Raw genomic sequence first — 21,257 nt, 5'->3', positions numbered from 1 at the left:
GTGAAACACATGCCCTTCAGTGTTAACAGGGTGTTCAGGGAAATCAGCAGGCTCACTGGATGAACGGAAGGTCAGTACAGCATTCACGACACAGGACAGCTTCGACCGAAAAAGACACCGATTTGATCAATTGCACCACTTCTGCTTTCCTTTTGTGGTGCTCTAGATGGAGTTGAGTGTGTACAAGGTAACAAAGACTCATCGTATTTTATCTTATTAAGATAAAAACCTGAAAAGGCAGTCTTGTAGTTCAACTTTACCTCAAACTCTGGAAACCTGACATACTTCAGATGCCAACAAGCTGCTGCGAATTTAGTCATTTTGGAACTGAACCACATGTCTCATGTTACAGAAATAAAACACGTACGCTGTGCCGCTAATTCCACGTCAGTTCTTCTGTCTAGACATGACTTTGCATTGTCTCTCACTATACACACACACACAAAACTGAATACAGTTAAGTAATCTGTCACACCTAATATTTTAGCATTGCCATAATGTAAATAAACCAGCTGTATCCTGTTTATTTACATTACGTCAATGCTACGATATTTAGTGTGACAGATTACTTTACTTTTTATATATGTTTATAAATGTTTATGTACATTTAAAATGTGTGTGTTTATTTATATATGTGTGTGTGTGTGTGTGTGTGTGCACCACACTTTTTGTACTGTTTTTGACCCATTATACATTGTTCTCTTGTTCAACCCTGTCCTTGCCTGTTATTGATACTCCCACATTGTACGCCGTCCTGGCGAATTGAGACTAAGTTCAAGAAAGTCACAGTTTTGTGAAGAGGGTTTTTTTTTATGTCATTCTCATGAGAAAGCGATGACACTGTCTGGTTTACTTCCTAGCAGTCAAGTCCAGGAGGGTGACATCTAGGGGTCACATGGGGATCCTGTCATAAGTTCCCTCAGATCTTCTCAGCTAATGCATTTATATAAGTGCAAAATGTATACAAGTAATTGAACATAAGGTTATAATTAAAGCAGGCCATGTAAGGGCCATGCTTGACATTGAGGTGAAGATGGTCTTTGTGTATCTTTATGCTTGATCTACTGTTTTCTTTTTCATTAGGAATTAATTCAGTACAATAACAATTAATGCAACCAAAATGCAATAACATTAATATTAGGTAATGCAAATCTATCAGCAAATCTTCTAATCCAAAGAAAATACGAATTATTTATTGAACAGTATTGTGTAACATTAATTTGTTTGAAGAAAGATAAATTAATTAAGTGTTAATCAAACATTTAAGTCAGATCAGTTGACACAAATGGATTGATACAATACACCCTCCAGAGAAGAAAATCTCACGCAAAGTTTGACCACAAAAACAGAAACACAAAGTTTACTACATTGGTTTCTACAAAGTTTTGACAGGTAAATTGAATGTGTTCATGGTCGAATTACGTCATGTGTTCCATTGGGAATCAGAGTTTCTCGATTCTTAGAATTGTCACAGTACAATCACTGCAGACATTTCTCTGTAAATTGGACTCCACATGCCTAACAAACTGCAGAGAAGCAAAAGAAGGGACATTTAGACACAGATTCATTGTTTGTGTCTTAAAATAAATATTTTAAATGTTCTAAAAAGAAACTACATCAAGAATCTGTGAGGCAAAGACCTAACAACAGAAGCTACACACAGTTACACATAACCCCATATACAGCATTACAGACAGACAGATAGACAGATAGCTAGATAGATAGATAGATAGATAGATAGATAGATAGATAGATAGATAGATGACTTTATTGTCACTATACAAGTACAGCAAAATAACGTCTCACTCACGTTCTGTAGTGTGTTGAGAGCTGCATGCTCAGGCATCTGGGCCACCTTGGCCTGTATGTAAACTCTTATTGGCACTATTGCAAAAGATATCAATGGCATGAAAATACATATTGTTTTGCAGTATTTTTTTTGTAACTGAAGAAGTCGAATCACCTTGCTCAGGTCCTGCAGGGGGTGATTCTTTCGGACCGGTGGAAGTAGTACTGGACAGAGTGGACTCTGCAGTTCCACCACTACTGAATGCTGCTGACAAATAAATAGTCGGTCCGATTTGCTTGCGGTTAGGACAAATGCTGTTCACACACCCTAATGAGAGTGTATGTGCGGCTCTCTACCTTCTGCTCTGTAAGTGCTGCTCTTTGGTGGCGGTGCAGGGGTTTGGCTTGGTGTGGCGGGTCCTGCGAGCGTGGTACCTGTAGTGACAGCAGCGTCTGCAGTGGTCTGTGGTGCGGGTAAAGCGGTACTGTCTGCTTCTGCAGCTGCAAAGAGGTGAAGAAAATGATGCGGCCGGAGAAGAACCCGCACCGTCATTCAGGTGATAAACTATAACGGCAAACTAACTGGTTGGTTGACAGGTCGGGATATAGTCACTACAGCAGTCTTTGTTTTCAATGCAGAACTGGTCACAGTAGCAGCCTCGATAGCAGAAGTTGTTCTGTCCCACACAGCATAGAACCGAGGGAGCGGAACATTTTCCTGCAAGGTGCAAATCGAACCAAAAGCGTTTAATGTGTCTCATGGGTTGCATTGTTGTGTTGATTTATTTTCTTTTCATTTTGTAAGGTTTTCTCCATTTTATTGTACCATAAATCTGACAGGTCTTCTCCATGTACAACAGGTCATAAAGCAGCTATACCCAAAGTTCCAAAATAATAATTTTGCATGTGTCAGACATACTCATTACTTACAGACATACTCAATACTGTATTATTTCCACTTGGCCAACACTTCGTAGCTTCTATATTCTGATATTTGATCGTATGTCAGTAAAATTCAGACCTTTTCATAGATCAAAGTGCTAAACTAAAACTTTTTTTAACGTTATTGCTTGGTTTGCCTAGTCAGACAGTACCTTGTGAGATGACCATCTCAGGAGCACAAAGAAGAGGCAGAAACAGCAGCCAGTGATCCACCACAGACATCGTCTTCATCCTCCCATCGAAGCTCTCGGCGTGACTCCAGCGCTGATGTGAGTGGGGATGTAAGAGTGTGATTAACATGAGCACCCAACTACACCCAACCTGTTGTAGTCTGACAGGAAATGAAGTCTCTTTTTCAGCGCTGACAGCACCCAAATGTTAAAATGTTTAAGCCGGAAATGTTAAGCCTTTCTAGAATCTAGAAAGAGAACTGATCGATTTCATTTCACTACAACTTCAAATTCCACTTCTTAGATCCCTTACTGGTACTGGAAGACTTTTTCCACGGCTACACAATTCTACACAACCTTTAGGTGACTGAACTTTACAAGAGGCTCTAGAATAGTTCTAAACTCTAACTCTAGACTGGGTCTTGACCTCCCCATCTGCCTGTAGTGTCAGTAAATGTAACTGATTATTATTTATTTTAAAATATCTAATCTAATTTGTGCCTTAACAATCTGCGCATAAATGTTGACTCCCTCGCACGCGATGGACAGATAAGGCCATTGTGTGGAAAGGGTGATATCTTATTACATTTTACAGCCGTCTAGCACTGCTGTCTCTCCGCACTAAGGAAGATACTTCAGATTCCTCAAATAAACAATAGAGCACTCACACGTTCCGAGGTAAACAGAACTATTACAGTGGTAAGTGTATATAAAAAAAACGTTGTTCACTGGTCTACTTGTTAGTTTGTGTTGTTGTGCAAATAATGAGCCAATAAAAGAATAAAAATTTCCAGCCACTAAATGCTACGCCCACATAGACTGAATGTGTGGACTGAAGGTGTTTGAAGGCCAGTAGTGTGACACGTAGGCCAAGCTAACAGAATGGTGAATCAAGGTTTCATTATGGGTGTCCATATTATTGCTGTTGGCGCCCGAATTATTTATCCATCACATCACATAACAGGAGTAACCACAGCAAACCACCGCAAAACATCTTTGACAGAACATTCGCAGTCGCGTCGTAAAGAAATTCTGAATTCTGAATCCAGGGGTTCTGAAGTGAAGCGGTTTAATATCTGCACTGTCATAATGAAGCTGAATGTGATTTCCTCACAATAACCTGGATGTAAGGATGTAAGGAGCTGCAGACAAATGATGATTGAGAATGTTTATTTATTTATATAAAATGTGCAAAATATCATTTTCCTTTTCGTTGAAACTGCAACTAAAACAGGTACAAGTACAAAAATAAATTGGCTAAACAAAAGTTAAATACACTCTGCGTTGCGTGTGCAGTGGAATGTCCCTCACCGCAACATCCGTGTTTCGCGCATTGAACAATATAGCTTTTCGTGCTTCGCTGTGAATGAGGGGCGACAGTGAAGGTAGATTATGGATAAGCTTTTCAACGTAATCTCTATTCATTTTAATCCTCAATTTATTTTAAAACACACATATATGGATTTTTATCTTGTGCATCGTTACATTCCTAAAAATAACAAAAACAGATATAAGTGCTTGTGACTAATGAAAAATAATGAATCATAGCAATTGTTGAACAGAAATCTGGTTCTGGTAACTAGCGGTCATACAGACACGTGGCTTGAGATCCAGTCACGATAACCTGGGGGTGGGAATAAAGAAAGTGATATAAATATGACATTAAATTGTGAATTATTACACTATAAATCAAAATTTCAAGGCATCTTAATACAGTTTTCTTTTTTTAGGCCAAATCAAATATCAGAGTTAAACCAAATAACATGCAGTTCCAAAAATTAGATGCATTATTTGAACTTTCCATGTTTTAAATGAATGCAGTAAGTTTCTTCCTTACGACGTAACTTTGGATGGACAGGTCTCTGAGGGCTGCTTACCTCCTCTGCGCTTCAGATTTCATCTCCTGCAACTTGCCAGCTCTCTATGAATTCTTTCAGGGTCGTAGGCCGTCTGCCATTAGGTTTCTTCATGTCATTTCCACTACTGCCATCAAAATTTCCACACAGGCCTTTGACTTTCCTTTTGTATGTCTGAGGTAAGGTTATCTCTAGGGACATAAAAAGCCAAAGGAAGTGAAAACCATGGTTGTCCATTATTGACATGTATCAAATGGGTAACACAGAGATTTAGTCTTCAAATACCTGCTTCATTTTCACTGTTAAATTTCACTGAGAGGCCAAAGTCTGTCTTCAGGTGTATCTGAGAAGACTGTTTGAGGATCTTCAGGCCTGGTGAAGGGGACACTGGTGCAGAAGAACTTAATCCATCCAGCTGTGAGAAATGAAGGAGACAGATGCCACCACTTAACTTTCAATCAGTCAAATAGCCTTGTAATCCCACATGAACAATACAAACATTAGCTGAAGCACAGAACATCAGAGCGAGGGAATTTAGGGTATGAGGGGCAGTTTAGTGGAACTTGAAGCTTTGCCTCTCACTTTATCTGCTGTGTTGATCACACACACGTTTTTTTTTAGCTTTTGCAATCTCTACTTTTGCTCTCGCATCCATAGTAAGTAAATGTGAGTGTAAAAATGGAGAATTCAAGAACTAATATATCTGAATGTATTTTGCATTTTTGTGTGTGTGAAGTCAAGTCAGTTTATTTAGTTCATTAGACTTGCTGGGTCAACCTTTATGAGATTTTTTTTAAATGCTGGTTCTAAAAAGTAATTTGATAAAACCGCATGCTACAAGATATAAAAAAACAGCACATAAGCACATAAACAATTACATACAGTGAGACTGAAGTACTTCTTTAGCTCCACTGTGTGGTTGTAGACTCTTATTTTGATCCCACTCAGGTAATGAGGCCTGGAATTTTCTTCATCGCTGTTTTCATCTTCATCGCTGTCATCTGCATCTTCTTCATTACTCTGACTGCTTGATGTCTGATAAACAGCTTCTATGTAGACCTCTGGCAGACTTAGGCCAGTAGTTCTGACCAATACATAGGAGTGCCGGGCTTCAAAGTTATATTCTGTTTTGTCAAATGTCTGGAACTTAAAATCATCCTCAATGCTGCAAACACTGAAATCTGTTTACAGAAATATGAAAAAAACAACATAAGCAATCAATAGGCTATTAATGAAATGTACTCCCTAAACCTCTGCAGGCTCATTTTCTGCACTCGGCTGTTCCTTTTTTATCCTGGAAAGAAATCTTTACTTGTTGGTGTGCAGCTGAACTGTGCCACTTCGCTGAGATGGCACACGGAGTCTCCGGGACACACAAAATCCTCACACTCAGGTTCGCCTTTTCCACGCCCCTCTTCACACTTGCACCTCTGAGCACAGTGATCCGTGTACCACACCTCATCAAACTGTAATTCGTATGACACATTATTGTGCATGCATAAACAAAACCCATGAATTAGAATAAAAAAAACTGTCATTTGCAAAATAATTGGCTTACATGATGGGTATTTCCTCTGTCGTCCTGACAGCCACAGTTGTGTATTGGGACACACACTTGGTTCCTGAGCACATATCCAGCATTGCAAACACAGCCCTCCACACAGGGCTCATTAACTGTGCACAGAGGGGAGCCACGCAGGTGTTGACAGGTGGGCTGGCAGGAAGACATGCAGTTGGTGTAATGACTGTTTCTCGAACAAGATAATTCTGTAGAGCAAATACATAAAAAAAAAACATTTTAGATTTTACCTGGATCATTCAATTGATACCTTGGTATTGTTTAAAGTGGAATCATTTTTCTGTAAACAGTGTGTAGGTAGGACCCAACTTTACCTGACTGAGGAGCTGCAGGGGTGGGGAGTGTGATGGCCGAAGCTTCTGACGTGGATGAGGCAGTGACGAATTGCGGCCAGGTCTTTGGTGCGAATGATGAAGGGCCTGGGCCTACTGGTTCAGTAGCTGAAGGCGTATCTGGATTTAGCGCTTTAGCAGATGGCGGTGCCGCTGTGTTTGATTTGAGAGTTGGTCTTGGTGGCCTAATGGGGTTTAATATCAATAGCTGAGCTCCTGCATTATTATCAACAGATGCCACCGGTTCTTCTGCATTTTCTATATCTTCTTGTGAAAAATAGATACAAAAATATAAGAGAAAGAGGAAGGAAATTCTCAGTTCTTCAGAATTGTCATTAATATTCTTGTAATAGATAAAATCGTGGTTTTATGGTACAAAATACCTGAACAAAAGCCACGATGAAGAGAAACATCATCCAGAGCAACATCAGAGAGCTCGGTTGTTCCCCTTCGTCCTTCAAAAATGATCTATGATCAGAAACAAAGAAAATAATGTGAGTGATCTATAAAACTAGCTTTGCCAAATAGGACATGAGAGGTGATGACATCTCCAATATTAGTAAAACAGATATATCACATTGTCCATTAAATTTTAACAGCAATGCTCCTAATGAAATGAGAATTATGAAGTCTGGTGGGTGTGTTGTGAGCACATGAAATTTTCCAAGGCCGCCAAGGTGCCACTGAGGTGCCATTGAGCGAAGTCCCGTCCCCACACACTGCTCCCCGGGCGCCTGTCATGGCTGCCCACTGCTCACCAAGGGTGGTGGATAAAAGCAGAGGACACATTTCGTTGTGTCTCCATGTGCTGTGCTGCAGTGTTTCACAATGACAATCACTTCACTTGCACTTAGTCAATTCACCTGTGTCTGAATTCAGGTTGTTTTTAAATGGCCAAAAACGGCAAATACAATGGCGAACATTGGATACAACTCATTGGCTCAATTCTTAGCGAAAACCTGAAATTGACCTGGAATGGTCCAGTAGGGTTTAAGTCCACTTGTGCCTTGTTCCAGTTGTCCCCTTGGTTGTCTCTTTTTGTCCACACAGACTGGGTTGATCCAGTTTCAAGCAGATACACACTGAGGCCCATGGTACTGGCAGTGCCATACATGTGGTACCAGAACTGTAGACACTGGGGGCCATGGTCAGAGCATTGTTTACTCAGGAGGCGAGCAGTATCTCCATTACTCACACCATCCCCTTCGATGTACGCATAGTGTCCAGCTGAAAGACAAACACAAAGTAGCTGAGCTCAGTTGTCCTTTTCCTACTTATTTTAAGTGTAGAGCTTCATAACTTTGGTTCTAGGCAGAAATTTCAAAATTCATCAAATATTAAAAAGTGATGTAGTCTGACATTTGTGATCTAGACAAATGTTAAATTTGTCTTTTTACAACATACCCAACACATTAAAAAGTAAAATGCCTGGGAAGTGCAAACTTTCCTTTGATTACATCACGGCAATGTCTCTATTATGACTGTTTAACACGATTGCAATCTCAGACAGTTGCATTTGGCAGAAGTCAAGAATAAGTCTTATTCATGTGTCCTATGTGTGGATTCACATTCTGACACATCAGTTGTTTTGTTTAACAGTTTGTTAATAATTTTTTACCTTCAGTCGGATACATATGATATGGCGTCTAAATAGATTTTTAAAAACTGATATGTACAGAGTTGCACAAAAGAAGACCTAAAGAACCATTTCTACACTGTGTAGGATCATCTTCAGAGCTTGTTCAGGACAAGGGCCTCCAAGTCAGTTGGTTACACTTGCCATCTGATAAAATATTGCAGATTTAGGGATATATTTGGATAAGAATTGGTTGTATGAAATTTTAGGGGGGTTGATGCAAAACTCATCAACTGGGGTCAGCTTTCTAGGTGACCCTAAATCTCAGGCTGCACCTTTTGAACTCACGTGCAAAGCAATGGTATGATGGTACATACTGATGTAACATGAATCAAGACTATACACACACACAGAGACAGAGTCCTGGGGAAATCTCACTGTGGGACTGGATCAAAGTTGCTGTAATTCTGCACCAAGGCTGAATTTCGGAAAGAGACTTCAGATACACTTTAAAAAATGTAAACACGTGCCACAGGAAAGACAAAAGCAGGCCAGTTTTGGTTTACCCACTGTTTGATTGTTACATTGCGTGCATGTCTATTGTACTCACCCTTTCCGTATGATATGAAGTTTATAAATTTGTTTTGGTGAATGTCAAAAGGGTTTCTTCTTTTCATATGGAAAGTATCCGTACGATAGACAGGAAGTGCATTTTTTATCATTTATAATCATCAGAAGTTAACATATTTTTGGTTTTATATTATAATTACCTCCACTCGTGTGATCAAAAGATGGACCAGTCTTTGGTGTAGAGGTATAGTTAGACTGCCAAGTCCAGTCAAAACTATCTGTGAGGAGCTGATGCCATGCACAGAAGTCGCTGTCAAAAGTGCAGTTGATGGCACAGACTACACAAGAGAGTTAAAGAAAGTCAGTAATAAAACAGACTGTACTGATAAGCAAAACTGTCAACTAAAGCAATTGTTTACCTTCATGTGGTTCAAAGACTTCATCTGTTACAGTTAACTCTGTAGTCACTTCAACTTCCGTGTCTGAGAAATCTTTTAAGATGAAAAACATGTTCATGAGTTCACACCACAAATATAACAGTTCTTCTGATGACCAGACTGTTAATATAAAAATACACTGGGTGCATTCGCAAGAAATCTTACCTCCACATTCTCCAAATCTTAAAGTCATGTCATCAATGGCCACGTCAGACAGAGGGTTAGAACCTCTGATTCCTTCCACTATGATCTAAAAAGAGGTTGTAATCCAATTAATCCAGGTGGTAAAGTAATATTATACAGTATTAAACAGTACAGCATAAACTACAACTGTCAATATAGTTATATTAAGCATGAACCCCCTCAAGATCATGCTGTCATTGGCAGCAATGAGCTGTTTTTAGTAGACAGTCACACCTCTGCCAACATCTCACAATACAGCATAACCTTCAATTATTATTGTGGTTACCCTTTAACATTTAATTAACTGCAACGATAAAGACTTCCACTAATGAAATGGTTACACAGATAAATCTTTCATCAGTGACATTTTGATGCACAACGTATCCGCATCACATTGGCAGTCCTCTCGGCCAATCAAAATGCAGGTTGGAATTAAATGCAATGTAAAATAGTATCTGATTCACCACCAGACTTACTTTGAATGCTTCTGAGGTAGTGAACTGGATCTTTGCCACCCGCCAAGTGTTGCCCTGGTTGTTGGCCATGGACCAGATCTTGGTAACTTTGTTGCCCTGAAGCTGGTAGACATTAATGGCCATAGAAATAGCCATACCATACATATGGTACCAGAACACCAAGCAATGGGTGCCCAGAATAGGACAGGATGAGCTCATTATTCGTGCTGAGTCTCCTTGGTGAACTCTGTCTCCTTCAATGTACATATAGAAACCCCCTAAACAGTTTTTGGAGATTTTTAGTATTTTTTCTGATCACTAGAAAACAGTTTAATTTCATTCAGTATTAACCACATGCAACTGCTCACTTCCTGTTGTATGGTCATTAGATGGTCCAGTGAGAGAAGAAGGGGTGGGACCTGAAAATCTTGTCCAGTCAAAGCTGTCTTGTACCAGTTGCTCCCAGTCACACTCATTGACGTCAAAGTTGCAGTCTAAGTGGCAAACTGTTGTGCATGAAAACATAACCTTCAGGTCACCTGCCAATGGAAATCTGTCATCTACATTCATACAATAATGAAAATAATAAAAATGCTTACGTCCATGAGCTGGTGTTGTAGTAGTGACGGGACCAGGTGAAGTTGGTGTAGGTTTAAGTATTGCTGAAGAAAAAGTATGGACCAAAAAATGGTCCCACATGGATAAATAAAAAAGACCTCTATCTATAATCTGTATATTGAAAATTTGGTACTTAACGAAACTAAAAAAAAAAACATTATGCATTTTCAATGAATGCTTCATACCACAGGCTGTGTCTTTCCACCACTCTCCCATGTTGAGTCCTGCAACTTCGCAAGCAACCACATAGGAGGTCAGGGATGTGCAGGTCTTTTGTTCATCCCCTCCTGTGGCACAGTAGTCAGTTACACAACTGTTCACATAGATCTGTGGGGGCACCAGTATGTGGCAGTCTGCAAAGGTATCTTCATAAAGCTTGCTGCAGTGAAGATAGCCTTCGTCCTTGAGTTCAGACGGACAGATTGGCTCTTCGGGGAGTTCTTCGGAGCACCTGTGATGAAATAAATGATGTCCAGTCAACAAATACAGTGGAATAAACACATTCATTCTACAGCCTACAAATAATTTGATCACAAATAAACAGTTCACACAGCGTACACTCACTTCCAGTTGTTATCAGGCACCCTCCAGCTGTTCCCAAATGGGTTTGGCTTAGCAAGGATCTCTCCTTCTGGAGTCACAAAGTCATCATACTGGTTTCCAGAGTAAGTTCCACACAGTCCACACATTTGGCCCTTGTAACGTTCATTAACCTTGACAAAGAGCCTGTGCTCTCCATCTAACAGGAGCATGAGCCCAAAGGACGTGTGCAGTTGGACGTAGGACCCGTTGATGGAAATCTGAATTTCAGCGCTGGGCTGAGCAGGCAAAGTTACCTCAGCCTCATTTACCTGTTCAGCCAAAGTGCAAAGGAGATTAGTTTATTGAAGACTAGCTAGAATAGTCTCAGATCATAGTGTTTGACCAAAGTGAACCCTCATGATCTAAAGTTATATTCAGATTTTAAGGGTATGATGTTTATAAAAGTATAGATAGTCATCTAACACATGTGGTGGGTGGCTCCCTACTGACAAAAATATTTATTTCACCAGAAAGCTGCCCACCTCTATAACCAGTTTCACAGCACGCAGCTCCTCACTGATCCTTACCATCTGCTAGATCTGTTATGTATATTCATGTGGCTATTATGAGTGAGCCATTGAGGCAGAAATGGCAGTTCAGATCAAGCAGCCTGTACAGACTGTGCACAGACACATCTGAGCCAGGTTGTATGTTTCAATCAGTTTTACGAAAAAAACTAAATGTACAGTACAGGCCAAAGGTTTGGACACACCTTCTCATTCTATGTGTTTTCTTTATTTTCATGACCATTTACATTGGTAGATTCTCACTGAAGGCATCAAAACTATGAATGAACACATGTGGAGTTATGTACTTAATAAAAAGTGGAGACCTGGCCTCCACAGTCACTGGACCTGAACACAATCCAGATGGTTTGGGGTGAGCTGGACCGCAGAGTGAAGGCAAAGGGGCCAACAAGTGCTAAAGACCTCTGGGATTGTTGGAAAGACCTCTTGAATATCATCGTGAGAATGCCAAGAGTGTGCAAAGCAGTAATCAGAGAAAATGGTGGCTATTTTAATATAAAACATGTTTTCAGTTATATCACCTTTTTTGTTAAGTACATAACTCCACATGTGTTCATTCATAGTTTTGATGCCTTCAGTGAGAATCTACCAATGTAAATGGTCATGAAAATAAAGAAAACACACTAAATGAAAAGGTGTGTCCAAACTTTTGGCCTGTACTGTATGATCTAAACTAGTTCACTTGGAGCTTTCCATTGTGATTTGACCCTATAGTTGCTACCATGCACAGTGGAATTATGAGACAGCACAGGCAATTTAACATTATTATGCAATTAAATGAACAATTTGCTCAAACAGTACTCACATAGACCTTCTTGTCTTTTCTCAAGGCAATGTGCAGACCATCCACCTCTAGAGACACTGAGTTCAGTGAAGACCAGGTAGGCTGTTCCCAGTTCTCGTTACGGGTAGTCACAGTAAACTGGACAGTACTGTGGCCACACGTCTTTGCTAATGTGTAATTGCATCCACCCTGGAAGTTGTAGGCTTTCCCGTCAAAGGTCATATAATGGGGGTCACCGTAAACACGACAGGTTGCAGAGTTCTCCCGGAAGCAGCCCATGACCCCATCTTTGACCTTACAGACTTCATTTGCTGAGCAAAATGCTGCTGAGCACTGAACAATGTCTTGGCCCATGCACTGGCATTTTCTTTCACAGCTCTGGTCCATGAAGGTCATGCCTTTCTGAATGTGGGGATGCAAGAAATCATTACACCATAAGATGTGATCCTAAGATGTTAAGTACGTTACTGCTGTGTTGATGATCTTGTCAAATACTTTAAATTTACATTTATGGCAATAGCTTCATTCTGTAGTCTATGTGTAGCACTCAGAAAGATCCCATAAATGTGTGACAAATACCTCATAGTGATCTCCATCTACCCAGCAGCCACAGTCGTGGGGCAGCACACACTGTCCTCCACTGAGCATGAAGCCCGGCTCACATTCACACCTCTCCTCACAACCCTCACAGTTCTCTGGGGCATCATGTCTGGAGCAGGCATCAGGGCAGCCACTGGCACAGGAATTGTAATGGCTGTTCTCAGCACAAGTAAGAGCTAGAGGTGTGTGATAGATCGTAGGTCATAAGGGTTTTTATCTTTTTTGCTGTCTTATATTAAGAATTATGATATTATTAAAGACTTATGGTTGGAGATTATCACATTACAACTGAAATTAATAAATAAATAATACATATTAAGATTTTGTGAATAATACTGAATCAGTGGATAGAAAAAGTATCCCTGACAAAATGCAAGGTTTTTGTGATGCAAAAATATGACCACAATAAAAAATTTTTGGACCCTTCCCCTGACTGATACCTTTCAACAATGAGATCCCTTTGATGCATTGTAAGCTCTCTTTGAACCATGTCATTTGCTATAGCAGGGAACTGAGTAAATGTTCAGAAAACCCTAATAGGACAGCTTAACTTTATTTGCTGTTCATGAGAGTCTCTTTAAATGATGGCAGAGTGCTGTGGTTAAAGGTGTTTCAATAAAGCAATATTTTAGGTTACACTTAAGCAACCAGAACAAACTGATGTGTTTGTTATAGAATTGAATGATACAGGTAGAGGTCACAATAGAGGTGGGAAACATTTTGAAATTACTTACTGTGGTCTTGTTTGTTACATCATAAAAGTCTGGCATTTTAACCATTTTTTATGTCCTTTGTATGTTATAGTGTTATACTAGTTGCTCAGGAAAAGGATGTTAAATACTCACGGCAAAAGGTTGAATTTCTCCATGCAGGTATACTGATACCAACTTTGCGGCAGGTATCTGCATAGGTCTGAAGGAGATTGCAGAAGGTGACAGGGTCTCCGTTATTGGCACACATATCTGAAATGCAGCTGCTGAAGTAGCTCTTAAAACTGAGCACCACAGAACAATCAGCAAAGGGCCCATGTTCAGACAACAGAATGCCACAGTAGGGCTCACTGGCATATTCATGTTCTTCTGGGAGTGAGCACGAGCTGGGCTGAAAAGGCAAGTGGCAGCTGGCATCAATGCTACGCCAGCTCTCGCCCAGGGACCAGACATCCTCTGCCATAGAACCGTCGGGCCTTTGGTAATCGTCCTCCTTCACATGGTTGAAGTTGCCGCACAAGCCACAGAGATTGTTTAAATACCACTGCGGTGCATTTACCTGCACCTTCCCAGATGCATGGAGGGACACTGACAACATAAAATCTGTTTCCAGGACGACAGCAGATTCCTGCCTTCTGATCATAAGCCTACGGCCAGGCAGGACCAGTGGAAGCTTCCTCCAAATCCCACTAACCTAAAACAATATGATTCTCAGATTTAATAAATATAACAGTGGTAATTTGGGGGGAAAGTTCCTACATATTTACAAAAATGTTTTTTTGCAAAATTTTTCAAAAAGTTCAAAGTTTTGAAAACAGATAGTTCATTGATATATAATTAATTTGGTGGCACAGAACGTGTTGAGTGTTGGCTGTTGGTTTTCATGTTTATGGCTCTCTGCCTCATGAGCAATGGTGCTTGAGATGAGACTACCCAGATTCAAAAAGGAGAGGGGAGGTTGGACAAGGCACATTCAGCCATGTTAATCCTGTGTCTCAGCATGTACAAATCTGATCTATGGGAGCCGTTCTGGGCACAGGATGAGATGATCACTCAGTCGCCTATAATTAGAGGATTTATTCATTTTTATTACTGACTTAGCGAGATATCATTCCAAAAGAGATCACTTCCATGGACCAGGTTCCCCATTCATGCATGACAGGAACATTCACTGTGAAAGTGAAGTGCTTGTCCATGAAACAATACCCTTTCTTTTTTTCATGTAGTCTGTAGGTGAACATTTGAACAATCTGCTTCCAAAACTCATGCAATGACCCGGACTGATAAAGGAATTGTTGTTGTGGTGAATAGGGTGTCAGTATAAAAGGCCAAGAACATTAGTGCAATAATTACAACCCTACATAACATGAACTAACTGTTCTCACCATTGCTCGTTCATACTCCTTCCTCAGTAGGGACACCCTGAGACCCTCTACAGTGACAATGACCTCCTCAACAATCGAGACAGATGCATTGCTGTGTTGCTTGTTTCGAATTTCCACACTGAAGTCTGAGAGGCCTGTTGAGTTCTCACAGGTTCTTGCCAGAACATAGGTGCAGTTTCCCACAAAGTGGAAGTTGGCCCGGTCAAATGTCATATATTGAGACTTGCTGTACACCGTACAGGTGCCATAAACGGCTCCGGAATTCTGGATGCAGCTTTGTCCCTCCGTACAGTTGCTTGGGGAGCAGGACAGCAGACCACTCCTGCAGGAACAGAATGTGGTCTCGTCGTTCCAGAATTTGGAATCCTCTCCACATTGCTCCCCTGGAAGTGAGCCAGTGACAGTGACTTTATTTAAGGCATTGCATTGCGTGGTGTATCTTTCAGAGAAATATTCATGTTCTATGACAGGTTTGTGCAAGATGCTCCCTGGAGGTTCACCTAACAAGTGTTCTATTTATCTTCACGCTACACTCCATTTACTTCAAATAGACAGGAAGTGGGGCATGATGGAAAAGTTGAGAAATTTGAACTTTTGACAGAATGGAGTCAGCATTTTCCATCTCAATCATGTGAACACAGCATTTTTCAGGCATGAGTTAGTTACAGGTGAATTAAATATAAACTTTAGGCAAAAATTCAGGACCAAACATCACATGAGATGAGACTCAAAATGACTGTACTGGCACAAAATGACATACCACACTGTCCTTTCCTCACTCCAACATGATCAAAGTTGATTTCCTCACCCACAGACAGTATCTGAGTATTCTGCAAAATAATCTAGAAAAGATGACCACCATCAGTTTCACCACAATCCGCACAGAATGTGTAAATTCTAGGATTTTAACATTACACTCAGCTTATGCTTCAACTTTTTAACGATTCAAAAGTTTACAGTACACTTTTCTCAAAATATTTTATTAGAAAAGCGACCTGAAGACAATTTGTGATTGAAAATGCTACTTTATTTCTATATGAACTTTAAAATATAATTAGTTTCCCTTTTATCAAAACTCAACAGCATTTAATAGCATTTTATATGTTGTGTTTTTATTTAGTTAAGGATTTTTAAGCGATTCACAGTGTATCATTATATCCTTAGTAAATACAGAAACTAACAATTGCGTATCAGGACATTTATTATGTTATTATAGTTTGAATACCTGAATGAGGGTCTCCTCAGGCAGGACCAGTGGAATGAGAACTTGCTTCCATGCATCGCTCTCTTCAGTGTTCTCCGTGCTCCACAGCGTTGCCTCTCCACTGTCATCTCTCAGTAGAACCCTCAGCTCGGAGCTGTTCTTGACAGGTAAATAGTACCAGAACTCCAGACAAGACTCCTCCGATATGTTGAGAAAGTCACTCACAAGTTGAACCACTGAGGAAGGAAGATGCACAGCCAGAATGTAAAACTAGGCCTTACTGTCTAATTCATTCATTACCCATATGCATTAAAATAACAGGTTCAAATAACCAATGCTACCATACACAGTACATGAACAATTACAGTCAGTGTCAAACATTCCCAGATAATTGGTAAATACTAAATGATTTAATCAATTGCACAACAAATGTATCTTTTTCTGCTCTGTCTGATGAGAAATGCGCTGGGGACGTTCTGAATACATTTTTTCATTTTGATATTGGACCATAAACGATACATTGGAATTTATGTGACAGCTGAAAGAAACTCAGTATACAATATACAGAGATAACCTTGCAATGGCTTTGATAAACGAGTGATTCCCAAGTTATCAGCACAGTACTGGTACATTTGACTTGATGACATCAGTCTCTTCAGAATATTACATCATAAAAGTTTATTACTGTAGTATTTACAGCTTTGAGTATGCATTGGATCAGCAGCATGATGCTTGAGATTGTTTTGTAGCAACAAACAGGTCAATAAGCATTAAGTACACTCATTTGGTTGCAACTGATTTTAGTGAATATGCCTATAAGCCATTATTTGTACCTGTTCCAGACTGATTTCTTAACTGTGATATTGAAGTCCAGTCACAGATGGAGGTAAGGTTATCAAATTCACACTTTGAGACATAGTCTAGAAGAAAAGATAAAAAAAAATCACAGCTGTCAGACTGTTTAGAGTTGGTAAAATGAAATTTTATATAAGAATTTACATGGATAAATATAGTTGCATTAACTGATTGTAATGCCACATGTGAGGGAGGAGGCAAACAAAGGAGGAGGGAACAAAACCACAGCACGATGGCCGGGAAACACATACAATTCCAAAACACATACAATACCGAAACACAAATGTCTCCTGGTCACAAAGAAAGAGAGGGACCTTGGCTCACAATGAATATAGATGTAATGCTGACTACATGTTCTAAAACACTGCAGGCTGCATTAAAATCCCTTCAAGGTACAACACGTACTGCACCCTGCACCCATGGGTGCTGCCTATTAAGATCAGGACCCAGCACACATGAGAACTGGCACCTGGCTTGGCCATGGGCCATGAGATTATTATTTGCAATAAATGTCTCACCTGCTCCAAACATCCAGTCTGGAAATATACTTGATGAATTTCCACCATCAAATCTAAACCACGACAAAGAGTGCAAAAAAGTTACGACATGCAGAATTCTATATGCAAAGGCGAATGGTTTCAAAAATCAGCTACTATCACCCTGTGTAGGCATTTCCACCCAGGATCCAGAGGCAGGCGGCGTAGGAGAGCAGCCACACATGGACACCACGCAGCATGGTGATTCTCCACCCTACCTGGCAGTTCCGCATCGCCAGGAACGCTTTCCCCTGCTCTCTACTCCGACTGGGGAGGGAGTGGTGAGCTTCTGCCACTTTCAAGGCCAGCGGGGGGCAGGACGGGTGGTAAATCAGGTGTGGGAACAAGGGGAGGGGACAGAGTGGAAATGATGATTGCGTATCAGAAGCTCATCTGGTAGATATTCAGACAAGCAGTGCGGAGCACTGCTGGGCTAATCATTACGTGGTTATACGCTTGCTTTCTGGTGTCCAGGCAGCACATTAGTCATGTGGTTTTATGTGTGAGGGGAGCGTTAGAAGCAGTTTGTCACTAAATACTATTTAACTTATGCAGAACAGGCCATAAATACAGTTTACAGTATTTCAGAAGAATAAAGGTTTAAAATGAAGATCAAAATCTACACTTAGTTCCCATAAAGCCTGGGAAGCGTCCAGATGGGTTTTCCTCTTCGGTCCCCAGTGGAACTTCCAAGAGCTTTTTTATTTGTGATCTCTTAAATTTTAAATCTCAGGAAGCTTGTCTGTGTTGATCATACTTTGGATCCAATGCTACCATTATTATATTATACTGTGGTGTCGATTTCAAGATGTGGGAATGTGCATCTGACCTCTGTTTCTACATGTACAGTGTTCCTCAGCTCATGAGTGAAATGCATTATTTTATTGTTCCTCTGTTCCTCAAAACTCAATGTACAGCAAATTTTAGGTGATATATTGCTATTCGGGTGCTTGTTTTAATTATGCATTTAAATCTTTGTGCCATTAATGTGACAAACTCGGTTGTATACAGTGTCCCTGTCATCCATCAAGTCCCCAGAGACTATAAAAAACAGTTAATGTATTTTCTCTGCATAAAAGTTTTGTAATTCTAGGACCAAAGACTGAATTCCCAGGTATTCAAATGTTCATTCTTTATCCAATTTATAAAATGTAGTAAAACACAGTTCTAAGTGTAATAAAACACAGTTCTAAGTGTAATATCTTTTTCATATACATATTCAAAGTCAAAGTACACTTTATTGTCATCTTAGCTATATTCACTCCAGTATATTTTACATATTTTAATACAACTATATACATACACATATATATATACACACACACACACACACACACACACACACACACACACATACATATACACACATATATATACTTTAAGTTAGAAGTGGAATAAATATATGTAAACTTTAATGAACAGAATTTTTGAGAATGAGACAGTCGTCCATAAAGCAGCATGTTCATCAGTGACAGTGATGTGCAGAACATGTTGTACTTTGCAGTGATTTTGTTGCAGCCTGCAGCATTACAACTAAATTCATTGTCTAAACATTGCTCGAGATACCATGATGCCATGAAGAGGTTGGAGCGGAAAAGGCAGTTTAATCATTTATAAATGTACACACAAGCAGTAACACGACTTTCATTGTATCCTGTTTCTATTAACACGATTTATTCATTAATCATACGTTCTTGCTTACAGTAGCAGGTGACAGGAAACATTCCCGAATATCCTGACCAGCCACACAACAGGTCATAGCAGGTTGTCTATGGTGGTTGGGATGAAAACTAAGATGATAAAACCTGGTGAAGAGGGAGAAATAACACGACAGGTTTGACCGTTCACCCAGACAGTACTTTAGTCCTAGTGAACCAAATGAAGGATTTCAATGATAGACATGTGAAAACAACACAGGCAAATAGTACATTGCATTGAGTGACCAGCCACTCTCGGAGGTAGAAAATGTGGGATTCCTGCGTCTCCTCCATGCTCTGGAGCCCAGATATGATGCCCCAAGCCGCCGCTACATGACTGATATGGAGCTGCCTAAACTACACGGATATTTGGACAAGCCGTGTTAGCCCCGTGTCGCTAATTAGCCTAACCTCCCAGGGGATAGACGAGAGTTTCGTGCATGTGTTTGAGCAAATGCTCCAGACATGGGGTATACAACATGCTTTTCATTTGAAATAAATGTTCTTAATTCCAAACTAGTCCCTTGTTTTGTCGTTAAATTATATGACTAGAGCTATTACCTGTAAATTTAAATCATGTTTTCATTAAGTACTCGGTATCGGCAAGTACTGAAATGCAAGTGCTCGTACTTGTTCTCCAAAAAAGTGTTATTGGTGCATCCCAAGTTAAGAGGACACATTTTGTTGTGTTTTGTGCGTGCTGTGCATCATAATGACAATCACTTCACTTTCTTTCAAAAGCGCCCTTCTTCAAGCACTTTCATTCTTTTTAATGACGGATATCAGCAAACTAAAGTATCACCATGTAAAAGTTGCTACACTGCTGTGCGGCCCTCATTTAACTAGTAACTGTGTGTACCTCAGTGACTATAACACGACCAAATTTATATCAACATCAGGACAACTAAAAATTTAACTATTGTCGCAAACGGGCTCCGTGATGGGGAGAGAAGTGACGTCAACACAGCGGAGTAGCTCGTGGAAGCCATCTATTAGCTAGCACCTTTAGGACCAGGTACCAGCAGAAGAGGTCAACAGCAGGGCACCAGGGGAGGTGTTCACCCAAAATTATAACACACCCTCTGCCTGCTCTAGTTACTCCCAACTACAAGGTTAACACAACATCCCCAACCTAACGGTGGGAAAACCTTGCCTCACTAACCCCAGAGGTGGCTCTTATGCTAATTAGGCCAGCCCTATTGGCTGCCAACGCTACATCATTGGTGTCAGAAGTGGGATGGGGAGTCTTCAAAGAGGAGCGACACAGGCGTGAGAGCTCCGCGAAAAAAGCGCATTCCATTTAAGACGGGCAGCGGATACGACTAGACTGCGAGGAGCCTGAGGAGACGACTCCGGAGCGGCATCCAGGGAGAAGGTGGCACACTCCAGGGCGATACCGGGACTGGACATTTGGACGTTGGGGGTTTGGACTTTGTTGTTGGGGATTGGGGACAGCGCGGATGCAGATGTCTCTTCTCTCCCCATCATGGAGCCTTATCGCTACACTACGTAATAACTTAAAGCTGCTTAGAGTGATGAGAATTCTGAAATGTGGTCAAAGTTTTCTCTTGTAACCCAGGTACCATCCAGATCGTCAGATCCAGAAACTCACCCTGGTCTGAGTACAAGAGGAGGAAACCTGAACAAAACAAAAGTGCATAACATTTATGAACAAAATATCAGTGATCAGAAATAAACAAAGATTCAAGCAAGATATCCAAGCTGTCTGTTGGCTTCACCTGGCTGCAGAGGCCAAGAAAAAAAAGCACGATAAAACATTTACATTATTTATCAGACGCCCTTATCTGGAGCAACTTACAATCAGTAGTTACAGGGACAGTCCCCCCCTGGAGCAATTTAGGGTTAAGTGT

The 21,257-nt window shown here is 40.4% G+C and overlaps 2 protein-coding genes across 3 annotated transcripts; both read right to left on the bottom strand.

Annotated features, from left to right (window-relative positions):
* Nucleotides 1-1,168: 1,168 nt before the first annotated feature.
* Nucleotides 1,169-3,003, bottom strand: LOC114789149 (uncharacterized). The gene is made up of 6 exons (XM_028978267.1): nucleotides 2,883-3,003; nucleotides 2,372-2,506; nucleotides 2,146-2,289; nucleotides 1,964-2,053; nucleotides 1,811-1,884; nucleotides 1,169-1,526 (listed from the first exon to the last, which is right to left on the bottom strand). Exons 1-6 carry the CDS (start codon nucleotides 2,959-2,961, stop codon nucleotides 1,443-1,445), a joined length of 606 nt encoding a protein of 201 aa, XP_028834100.1. The 5' UTR covers nucleotides 2,962-3,003; the 3' UTR covers nucleotides 1,169-1,442.
* A 1,050-nt stretch (nucleotides 3,004-4,053) lies between these two features.
* LOC114787929 (zonadhesin) lies at nucleotides 4,054-18,034 on the bottom strand. Of its 2 annotated transcripts, none has more exons than XM_028975887.1 (26): nucleotides 17,813-18,034; nucleotides 17,672-17,724; nucleotides 17,132-17,218; nucleotides 16,320-16,534; nucleotides 15,855-15,936; nucleotides 15,095-15,477; nucleotides 13,845-14,403; nucleotides 12,979-13,175; nucleotides 12,421-12,801; nucleotides 11,071-11,357; nucleotides 10,692-10,957; nucleotides 10,488-10,550; nucleotides 10,257-10,394; nucleotides 9,910-10,166; nucleotides 9,416-9,500; nucleotides 9,233-9,304; nucleotides 9,014-9,151; nucleotides 7,638-7,894; nucleotides 7,051-7,135; nucleotides 6,650-6,934; nucleotides 6,315-6,523; nucleotides 6,069-6,222; nucleotides 5,639-5,937; nucleotides 5,042-5,171; nucleotides 4,778-4,947; nucleotides 4,054-4,524 (listed from the first exon to the last, which is right to left on the bottom strand). In XM_028975887.1, exons 1-25 carry the CDS (start codon nucleotides 17,920-17,922, stop codon nucleotides 4,790-4,792), a joined length of 4,950 nt encoding a protein of 1,649 aa, XP_028831720.1. In that variant the 5' UTR covers nucleotides 17,923-18,034; the 3' UTR covers nucleotides 4,054-4,524; nucleotides 4,778-4,789. The 2 variants fall into 2 exon arrangements, with proteins under 2 accessions (XP_028831720.1, XP_028831721.1); XM_028975888.1 differs by having other exon boundaries at nucleotides 6,650-6,931.
* Nucleotides 18,035-21,257: the final 3,223 nt, after the last annotated feature.

This window comes from Denticeps clupeoides, chromosome 4 (assembly GCF_900700375.1).
Source record: "Denticeps clupeoides chromosome 4, fDenClu1.1, whole genome shotgun sequence".
Lineage (NCBI taxonomy): Eukaryota > Metazoa > Chordata > Actinopteri > Clupeiformes > Denticipitidae > Denticeps > Denticeps clupeoides.
The sequence above is the reverse complement of the archived record's forward strand: the minus strand, read 5'-3'. Positions and strand labels throughout refer to the sequence as shown.

Excerpts from the sequence above, each read along its gene's own strand:
- LOC114789149 (XM_028978267.1), bottom strand. The coding sequence starts at position 2,961 with ATGAAGACGATGTCTGTGGTGGATCACTGGCTGCTGTTTCTGCCTCTT. Across the intron at positions 2,290-2,371 it reads CCCGACCTGTCAACCAACCA|CTGCAGAAGCAGACAGTACC; the intron begins GTTAGTTTGCCG and ends ACCTCTTTGCAG. Across the intron at positions 2,054-2,145 it reads CAGCACTTACAGAGCAGAAG|CATTCAGTAGTGGTGGAACT; the intron begins GTAGAGAGCCGC and ends ATTTGTCAGCAG.
- LOC114787929 (XM_028975887.1), bottom strand. The coding sequence starts at position 17,922 with ATGCGGAACTGCCAGGTAGGGTGGAGAATCACCATGCTGCGTGGTGTC. Across the intron at positions 17,725-17,812 it reads GGTGGAAATGCCTACACAGG|ATTTGATGGTGGAAATTCAT; the intron begins GTGATAGTAGCT and ends GTCGTGGTTTAG. Across the intron at positions 10,167-10,256 it reads TAATGACCATACAACAGGAA|GGGGTTTCTATATGTACATT; the intron begins GTGAGCAGTTGC and ends AAAACTGTTTAG.